At 38.7% G+C, this 10,209-nt stretch overlaps 1 protein-coding gene across 1 annotated transcript in view; it reads left to right on the top strand.

Annotated features, from left to right (window-relative positions):
• The first annotated feature begins 4,082 nt into the window (after window positions 1–4,082).
• Window positions 4,083–10,209, top strand: part of PPARG (peroxisome proliferator-activated receptor gamma) — an 87,056-nt gene continuing 80,929 nt past the window's right edge. The window contains exon 1 of the mRNA XM_006872174.1: window positions 4,083–4,251. Coding sequence (XP_006872236.1) covers window positions 4,170–4,251 — 82 coding nt within the window. The 5' untranslated portion in view covers window positions 4,083–4,169. The remainder of the gene's footprint in view (window positions 4,252–10,209) is intronic.

Raw genomic sequence — 10,209 nt, 5'->3', positions numbered from 1 at the left:
CTGTAAGATAAACATTGGCTCAAAGCCTGCTGCTGCTCCTCAGAAACTCTATACTGTGTTGGTATGAATCGAACCAACTTGACACTACTTAACAACAACAAGGGGCAGCTAGTTTTCAACAAGGGGTCAAAGTCCATTCGATATGGTAGAAGCAGTCTCCTTAATAAATGGTGCTGGCAAAATTGGATATCCATTTGCAGAAAAATAAAACAGGATTCATACATAAATACTAACTCAAAATGGATCAAAGACATTTTAATGTTAATGCCAAAACTATAAAGTTGGGAAGAAAATATCGGGACAAGACTCTGAGACCAAGTTGTTTTCAGTAAAAGAGTACCAAACAAAATTACAAATGCATGAACAACAGAAGACAAACTAGATAACTGGGAATCCTCAAAATTAAACATTTAGCAGGGTGCCTGAGGACAGGAGGCTGGCTTGCAAAATGTGCCCTTTAGACATTTAAACGAATATATGTTTTCAATGTGGTATGTGTACATTAAAAAAAAAAAAAGTAATTGAGGTAAATACTATTAGCTGATGGTGCATGGAGGGGATTGTAATCATTGCAATGCTTTGTTGAATGTGAAACTACCTGTCCCATAAACCTTCACTCAATTCACAGTAACAACTTTTTAAAAATAAACATTTATGCTAAAAAATTTTATCAAAAGAAAACCTACAGATTTGGGGAAAAAATATTTGCGGATGATGTATCTTCTAAAGGTCTAACCTCTAAAATATATAGAAAACTTTAGAAACTCACTATCAAAAAATCTAACAACCCAATTTAAAAATGGGCAAAAGGACCTCAACAAACAGGTGGCGAACTCATGAGAAGAAAGAAGCTCATTATCATTAGCTAACAGAGAGATACAAATCAAAACCATCTCACTCCTGCAAAACTAGCATTGTTTAAAAAAAACAACAGATGCTAATAAGGTTTCAGGGAGATTGGAATCCACTGCTGGTGGGATTATAAATTGTCCCAAGCATTTTGGAAAACAGTATGGTGCTCCCTCCGAAAGCTAGAAATAGAAATACCCTATAATCCAGCAATCCAACTCCTAGGTCTATACACAAAAGAATGAAAACTACTGAGCAGAACAGACATATGCACACCTATGTTCATTACAGCGTTATTCACAATAACAAAAAGATGGAAACAACCCAACTGTTCACCAGTAGATAAATGGATAAACAAACTTTGGTGGATACATACAATGGAATACTACACAGCCATAAAGAATAAGATGAGTTCTCAGTAACATGGATGAATCTGGAGGACAGTATACTGAATGAAGTAAGTCTGCCACAAAAGGACAAATATTAATATTATCTCACTATTATAAAAAGATAAGAGTAGCAGCACTCTTTGGTGATTACCAGGAGTTGGAAGGAGCAAGATGGGAAATCACTTTATAGATAGTAGACACTCGTTAGCTTAAGTAGTGGGTGAGGTGATACCAAGTAAGACTGAAGTCAGCACATTTGACTGAGGTAAATTAAGATGCTAAGAAGTACACAAGAATAAGGGATAATTTTGGTAAAAGCCACAATAGATACAATTTTACAACAATAATAACTAAAAATTATGTGCATGGTTACATAGGTATTTATGCTTATATAAGTATGAGGTGTGGCGCTGTGGGTTAATGCGCCAGACTGCTATGCCGTTTGAACTGCGAGCTTGGCGGTTCAAGATCACCAGCTTCTTCTCCGAATCTATGGGTCAGAATTGACTAGACAACACTTGACAACAACAACAATGGGTTAGTACATATGAATATACATGTGTACATGTGTAGGTGTTTCCATACGCATGAATGCTTATGTGTGCTGCATTCACAAATAAAGTAAAGCACGTCGGGCCATAGTTACCATACTTCCTAGACTTAGCCTACATACCTTGTGGGATCAGCCTATTGGGTTTGAGGGCTTAGTTTCAGCGAGGAAACTCGGTCAGTTGGCGTAGCATAGCTCATAAAGTTGGTATTCTACACTGCTAGTTCGGAAAGCAGAGGCTGGGTTCTTAAAAGCTTGTGAGTGGCCATCTCAGATAAGCTATTGTTCTCTGGGTGTCTGGAGCAAAAGAAAAGGAAGAAAACTAAAGTCTCAGAGAAAAAAACTAGTCAATAGGACTAATAATCATGGAGTCAGCTACCTTGAGACCAGAAGAGCCAGTTGGTGCCCAGCCACCACTACTGACCGCTTTGACCAGGGCCACAATAGAATGGGAGAAAAACATAGAACAAAACTCAGATTCCTAAAAAAGGCCAGATTTATTGAACCAGTAGAGACAAAAGAAACCCTCAAGACTAGAGGAATCACTCTAGAATACCCTTTAAACTTGGAATTCAAACCACTCCCCTTAGTAACCAGCCAACTAAAGACAGAGTGGCTCATAAAGTAAGTTATATGAGAGTATGGAGCTCCTGTAACCTGTCATCAAAATGAGACCTAAAGTCAGTGGTTACCCCCAGATCAAAGATGAGAAGGTACAGGGGACAAGGAAGCTAGAGCCGTGGGAACAGAGCACACAGAATAGAAATAATGGAATGCTGACCTGTTGGGAAAAGGGTAACCAATGTGGCAGAATACAGTGTATAGAAATTGTTAAATATAAAACTTATTTGCTATATAAATTTTCCCCAAAAAAATCAATTAAAGTAAATCAAATCCACTGCCCTGTTTGCAGGTTTTCCATCTTATAGTGACCCTATTTAGGGTTTCCAAGACTATAAAGTTTTAAGGGAGCCTCATCTTTTGCCCACAGAATGGCTGGTGGGTTTGAACTACCAACCTTGTTGCTGTTGTCAAGTGCCATAGAGTCAGTTCTGACTCATAGCGACGCGACCATGTAAAGGGTTTCTGAGGAGCCAATGGTGGGTTTGAACCACTGACGTTGTTAGCAGTCCAGTGCTTATCCTACAGTGCCACACCAGGCTAGCAGTAATAACATGCTTTTAAAAAACAACCAAAAAAACCTATGGTATGCTCTGCCTTCGTTCTCTCAACTATTTAACTTTATAGACTTAGGCTAGCAGTCAGCTCATTTGGGACTGGTGTGGAGCTGTATGGTCAGCACTGGACTGCTAACCACAAGGTTGGGTTCAAACCTTGGAAACCCTGTAACATAGGGTTGCTATGAGTCAGAACGGACTCATCAGCATTTCACAACAACAGAGTAGTAGAGGGGGAGCATGGTGGATCCATACAATAAACACTGGACTTTGAACCACAAGGTTGGCGGTTTGAGCCCTCTAGCCGCTCCATGGTCAAAAGATGAGGCTTTCTGCTCCAGTGAAGATTTAAAGCCTCAGAAACCTTAGACAGGGTCACTATGAGTCGGAACCGACTCCAGGGCTCCTGAAAACAACAGCAAAGTAGTCGAGGAGTCCTTGGGTGGCTAATACTAAGGAAAAGACTTCCAATTTGAGATGTCTCTGGAGATGTACTTCTGAAAAGTCAGCCGGTGAAAACCCTAGCAAGCACAGTTCTACCGTGACACGCATGGGTCCATCATGAGTCAGAATCAACTCAGCAGCACCTGATAAAGGTAGTAGAATACATACCTTAGGACTGTAACGTTTCAATAGCATGCTGCTAACCAAATTTAGAATGAATGCATATTTGAATTCAAAACTTTACTGAATTCAGATAGTGTGACTAGGGATCCAACCAGGGGTGGACAGCTCAAAAAACATTTTTTTTTGTCCAGATAAATGTATCTGGTATTTCATAACCCAGGATTTAAATCTTTCCATTTTAAGAAGCACTTGAATATTGAACTGTCTCCTTACTCTGATCATTGTAAATATTGTACCGTTGACACCACTCACAAGACCCTGGACATGTGGGTCACTGGCGAGACAGTGTGGCAATGTTTTCTTTGTAATGGACCAAGTCTTGCCAAAGCAGGGAGCAGCATTATGACACACATTTTGTCACAGCTGGCTTTCTAATAGGATAGTGCCAATCTATTCAGACCTGCTTCTCTCTGCATTTATTCCCGCCTCCCAAATGTTTGGAGACTGATGTCTTGATTCATTGGTGTTTTCACATGTTTTATTATTGAGAGTCCTTTTCTTTTAATGGATTGATTCTTTGTGAGAAACAGACAAGATACCTGTTTGAATCCCAGCAAATCTCTGTTCCCTGCTGGAATGGGTGAAACTTTGGGAGATTCTCTCATTGACCCAGAGAGCCGCTCCTTCACTGATACACTGTCTGCAAGCACTTCCCAAGGTAAAGTTGATTCTAGAAAGGGCTTTTTGGGATACTTTGGGCATTAAGTAAAGGTAAAATTGCTCCTAATGTGTCAAACTAATATAGAAAAGTTGTTTTTCAAATTATATTGATTATGATACTGTCGTGTCTGCTATTGTATCTATCCTCTAGTACTTTGATGCTTAACTTTCTGTGCTAGTTGTTCATTGATAAAGTTGTTCATTGATAAAGCATATTCAAAACCTTTGGGGGCAAAAAACCTAGTACCTATTTTATTTATTTCTGTATGTGGTTCTCACTTCCTGAATTGTAGGCATTAAAGGTGTGTTTGAATCCCAAACCAATCGTATTCATTTTCATTTTTGTTTCCTGAGTTTGCATACATTCCCCAAAAATACTTTAGGCATTTGGAGAATATTTTGAAGGCTCCCCCTCCCCTGCCGCTTTTTATGTCAGATCTCTCTCTCTCTTAGCAGTTTTTATCCCTCTTCCAGCACTTTCTCTCTTAAAGTACTTTCCTGTTCTACTTTGAAATCTAGGCATTTGCGTGTACATTTTACCTCATTGTAAGCCCCCAGAGTACAGGAACCAAGTTATGTATGTTCTTAATGTTTCTTAGGAGACCTAGCATAGTACCTACTCCATTGTAGAAGAATAGATTGTGGGGACCTTGAAGAACATCTTTTCTAAACATCTCAGTTCCCATTAGAAATAAATGAGGTTGCTAAAAGGTTAGATGCTTATTGCATGCTAAATAAAACTAGTAACTATTACTTCTACTAGGATATGAAAGATTCAGACAGATAAGAGATTTTCAACATTCCTTTCTTGGCCATGGGCAAATATATGTTCATTTCTACAGCTCCTTTTACTGCACTGTCTTAGCACAGCTTCTTAACATTTTGTATTGTTGTATATTTATCTCTTTGTTTGTTTTACCTTTTCTCTTCTTACAAGTGTCATGTAAAAAAAAGATTGTGTTGACTAATGTAATTCATGTTGTACTGTATAAATGCTCAGGCATTAACATTAAGTCACTTCACAGTGAAAAGTTGAAAAATTAAGTCATGTAATTGTTTAATTGGATGTCTCTGTTTTAAGCTTTTAATCTTTCTAAAAGTCAAGAATTTTAATATTCTAATTACGAATTTTTAAAACATCAAGTTTTTTTTTTTTAAATTGTGGAAAATGTTTCCTAAAATACTACTACATTTTCTTTTAATCCTTTAATTCGATGCATATGTCTATCATCTGTGCCTCATCTATAGGTCTTTATTTTCATTATTGTTAAGTGCTTTTGAGTCAGTTCTGACTCATAGTGACCCTGTGCGTAACAGAACACAATATCATTATACTGTATAAAATGATAGTATTCTAATTTTGCAAGTTGTAAAAATTATTGCTATCTTTCTTCAGTTACTAATTTAGGGTGAAATATCCCAGCTATTCCATAAAATCATTCATGAATGAAAATGTGATAGTTTGCTCTTTGAAAAGAGCATGTCTAGAATGTAATTCAACAAATCTTTTAGGTTAGCTGGGGGCAAGTTCTGTTTATTGTAAGAGTGGTTGTGTGATTTAAATTAGTTTTCATTCTGTGCTAATCTCTTAACTTGTAATGCCTTGAATTTCCCTGATTCATCTTCCCCAAAATGATGGGGGAAATTATTCTTTAAAATTTTTTCTTTAAAAAAAAAATTATGGGAAAATATATATTAGGATAACAATTTTTTTGCCGTTTCAGTATTTAAGTGTGCAATTCAATGACAATAACTGCATTCACCATGTTGCAAAACGTCACCACTGTTAAATTCCAAAAGATTTTTATCACTCGAAAGAGAAACTCGGTATCTCTTAAGCAGTAAGTTCTCATTTTGTATCCATGCATTTGCCTATTGTTTTGCCAAGTGTTTGTTCCTGTAGTGTCATTTTTGGTCTGATTTACTTTACTTGGCGTAATGTTTCTAAGATTCACCATGTCATAGCATGTATCAGGACTTCATTTCTCTTTATGGATGAGTAATATCCCACTGGAATCGACTGGACAGTGGCACTTAACAACAATAACAATATCCCACTGCGTACATTCACCACATTGTCTTTACCCATTCTTCTGTTGATGGACACTTGGATTCCACCTTTTGGCCATTGTGAGCAATGCTACAAGGAACGTTCTTGTGCAAGTATCTGTTTGAGTCTCTGCTTTCATGCCTTTAGGGTGGAATTGCTGGGTTATAGTACTTTTCTTTTTTAACTAACAGAATAGAATTATTAGCATCATTTTGTTCCGTGGGAGAAAGGTGAGGCTTTCTGCTTCCATAAAGATTTACAGCCTCAGAAACCCTGTGCTGGGTGGCTGTGAGTCAGAACTGACTCCACGGCACATAACAACAACACACATTTTGTACCAGTGACTTAGCCCTTGGTTTTACATGGTCTCTGATTACATCTTATTCTTAAAGTGTTGCTTTCTGTTAAAAAGAAATGATTTCCTAAAGGTTAAAGACCAGTGATAGAGACGTCTGTGGTATCTTGTGGGTAACCAGTAAATATTGATGGACTGACAATTTCAATGCCACCCCCTGCCTGCCCAAACAGTCCAACAAACTTGAAAATGAATGAGGAATATGATCATCATTAGCTAACTGGAGCTAGCAAAGGTGAAACTCCCACCTCAAACTTGTAGAGTTTAGGTATTTGGTGTAGGTACAGTATCTGTTTCGGGTCTCCCTTCTTCCTAGTCATAGATAAAATGGAGTTGGGGGTTGTTGCAAGCAGCTGGTTACTGCTGTAGAAGAAAAAGAGGCTCTTGTGTTTCAGTGATTCATACATCCAGCTATATTGGCCATATTCAGGAGATCTCCGCTATGCTTGACCACTATTCCCAAAGAGGACTTCCACAATTTTTACTGGGCCCCATTTTTACTGTGACCTCTTTATCTTTAGTCCTCTCTCAGTTTTCATCATGAGTGGCTCAAGCAACCCTAAGTAACCCCATGCTGACTATTTCCACTGTTAAAACTTGGCAAGACCAAAGAGAAGCTTCACAAACTCAAGCTGAATGTGCCTCTTGCTTTTGGTGCCAGAGCTGGTCCTGTGTGAATTTTATAATTTGAGGTTGTTGCATCAGAGCACTGAGCGATGGTGACACAATTGTCCTTTAGAGCTGATTGAGCAATGGAAATATGCCTTAGAGACATGATAAATGCTGCAATCGATGAGCCTTCGGAATGAGAGTCTCTCCTGAGATGGGACTGAGGTATTCTGGGCCTTTTTTAATTGTTGTTAACAACAATGAAGTTGATTCTGACTCAGCGAACCTGTAATAGGGTTTCTGAGGAGCAGCTGGTGGGTTTGAACCAACAACTTTGCAGTTGGCACTACAGGACTTGAGGGTGGGAGGGACACTTAAGCTGAGTCTTTGTGACTCATAACTGACCAACGCGTTCCCCTTTCCAGAAAGACCTATCCTCTTTCTTAGTCACAAGTTTGCTTTGTGAATTTGAGCAAGTCACTTACTGGTTCCCACACATATAAGCAGAAGATACCAAGGTATCGTGAGGATTAAATGAGATTAATATTTGCAAAAGCACTTTTTAAACTTTGTGGAGGTTATTATTACTTAGTCCTTATAGTATTAATCACTTGTGTAGTGAATAGAAAAAGGCTCTGATATCATGCCCTAAATATGAAACTTTTAAAGGAATGTGGAAAAGCAAAAAGTGCAGAATTCTTTATGTACTAAAATCAAAACTAAACAAGTTGCCACTGAGATTTAAATAGTCAACCGCTCCCTCCCCATCTCCCCGTGGAATGTGTGTCAGAATAAAACTGTGCTCCGTAGGGTTGTAAATGACTAAAGTTTAAAAGCAAATCACCAGGCCTTTCTCTCAAGACACTTTTGGATAGACTTGAATCCCCAGCCTTTTGATTAGCAGCCAAGAGCATAAACACTAATTATTTATGTTAAAGTGTTGGTGTGCAGTCGAGTCAGTTCTGACTCATAGGGACCCTGTGTAGGGTTTCTGAGGAGTAGCTGGTGGTTTGAACCACTGACTTTGTGGTTAATAGTCTAGTGCTTATTTAAAATAGGTAGCAGTTACTTGAGTGAAATGAGGCTGCCTGGTTGTTGTTGTTAAGAGCCATTGAGTTGGTTCCGACTCACGATGATCCTGTTTAGGGTTTCTGAGGAGCAGCTGGTGGATATGAACCCCTGATCATGTGATTAGCAGTCCAGTGCTTAAACTACTGTCCCACCCCAGGACTCTACATGGCTTACGCAGTGTTTTGATAACAAAACAAACAAACCTAGAGGAAGCATCTTTGTATTTGAGTTGTTTGGTGGGACTAGTTCCAGTTTTCATTCAGATTTGTTTAGGAAGAGAATGAATTTCCAAAGACTGACATTATTCTTTAGACCTAAATGAGAATCATGAGTATGTTGCAGAACTGTCTTAGATGATACTGTTGTTGTTAAGTGCCATCAAATTGTTTTCAGCTCATAGTGACCTGGTGCTGGTGAACTTGAACCGCAGTGGTTCAGATGCTGTGGTTCAAACTGTCCTCGATGATAATGCTCGAAGCACTAGGGGGCCTTGTTAACGTAGTGAGTTTTACTTATTGGGCTGCTAACCACAGGTCAGCAGTTCAAATACACCAGCCGCTCAGTGGGAGAACGATGAAACCTTCTGCTCCCATAAAAATTTACAGCCTCAGAAATGCTATACAGGGTTGCAATGAGTCAGACCGACTTGGTGTGCTTAATAACAATCATAATGAAGGGGGAAGCACAGACAAGATTAAGGTTAATGACACAACTCGGAATTTTGTAGCTCACATGTAAAAATTCAGGGGCTCCTTTTTTTTTTTAACCGTATTCTATATTAATTTTCTTCTTTGTATGATGCTGGCTTTATCATTTATTTCTAATTTAACTACTTAACTCCCTTTCCTAATTATCAATACAGTGAAGACTCTGGGAGTCTTCACTATGTTCTTCAAACTCTCATTTCTCATGTACCTTTCCCCAAAATTATGAATTATAGAAAACAACTAAAGCATGGTGTTAGTTTATTTAAAATCATATTTCCCTCTAGAATCCATAAGAAATGCAACCTGTCTTGAAAATTACCTGACAGCAACTCAGTGTCAGCTGCTTTGTTTTAAAATTAGTGTAAAACATAGGCTACAGAAATTTGTATCTCTAATAGAAGTTATCTTAAATTAGTATTTTTGTCAGCATTTTCACTTAGAAATTTTAGTAAAATAACCCTAAAATGGGGAGGTTCTAAAATCCACATGTTGCTGTTATTGTTGTTGTTAAGGGCTGTCGAGGCGGTTCTAACTCATAACAACCCTGTATGGGGTTTCCAAGGAGCAGCTGGTGGGTTTGAACTGCCAACTTTGTGGTTCGCAGTTCAATACTGATCCTCAGTGCCATATCAGGAGTCCAAATCACCATTGCTTTTTGTAGAACAGGCAGTTTTTAAATCAGGAGAAATCCGAATAAATTTCTTCACTGTATTAGATTAATTGTTGTTGTTGTTAAGTGTCGTTGAGTGCCGGGAGCCAGCCCCAGCAGACTTATTCCAGGGTTTTTCCGAAAGCGTATGCGGCGTCGGCGGATTACGGAGTCATAGGCCATAATAAATTCAAAACCTTCTCATTACATGCTTTATTATTATTATTTCTATGGCTACTCTAATACTCTACTTCTCTCAATCTTTACTGTCCCACTCATTCTTTACTCCCCTGCTCTCCTGCTCATATCTTCTGTTTCCTTTTTCCCTTCCCCTGGCTCCTGCTTCCCTTCTCTCCTCTCCTGCTCCCCTCTTCTGCTCCCCTCTTCTGCTCCCTTCTTCTGTTCCCGTTACTAGCTTCCATTCTCTCCATTACTCCCTCTAACCTCCCTCCATTCTTGTCTCGTCTCCTCTCCATCTCATATTCCTTCTTCTCCCCCTATTCTTGTCACTACTA

The sequence above is a fragment of the Chrysochloris asiatica genome, unplaced genomic scaffold (assembly GCF_000296735.1).
Source record: "Chrysochloris asiatica unplaced genomic scaffold, ChrAsi1.0 scaffold00186, whole genome shotgun sequence".
Classification (NCBI taxonomy): domain Eukaryota; kingdom Metazoa; phylum Chordata; class Mammalia; order Afrosoricida; family Chrysochloridae; genus Chrysochloris; species Chrysochloris asiatica.
The sequence above is the reverse complement of the archived record's forward strand: the minus strand, read 5'-3'. Positions and strand labels throughout refer to the sequence as shown.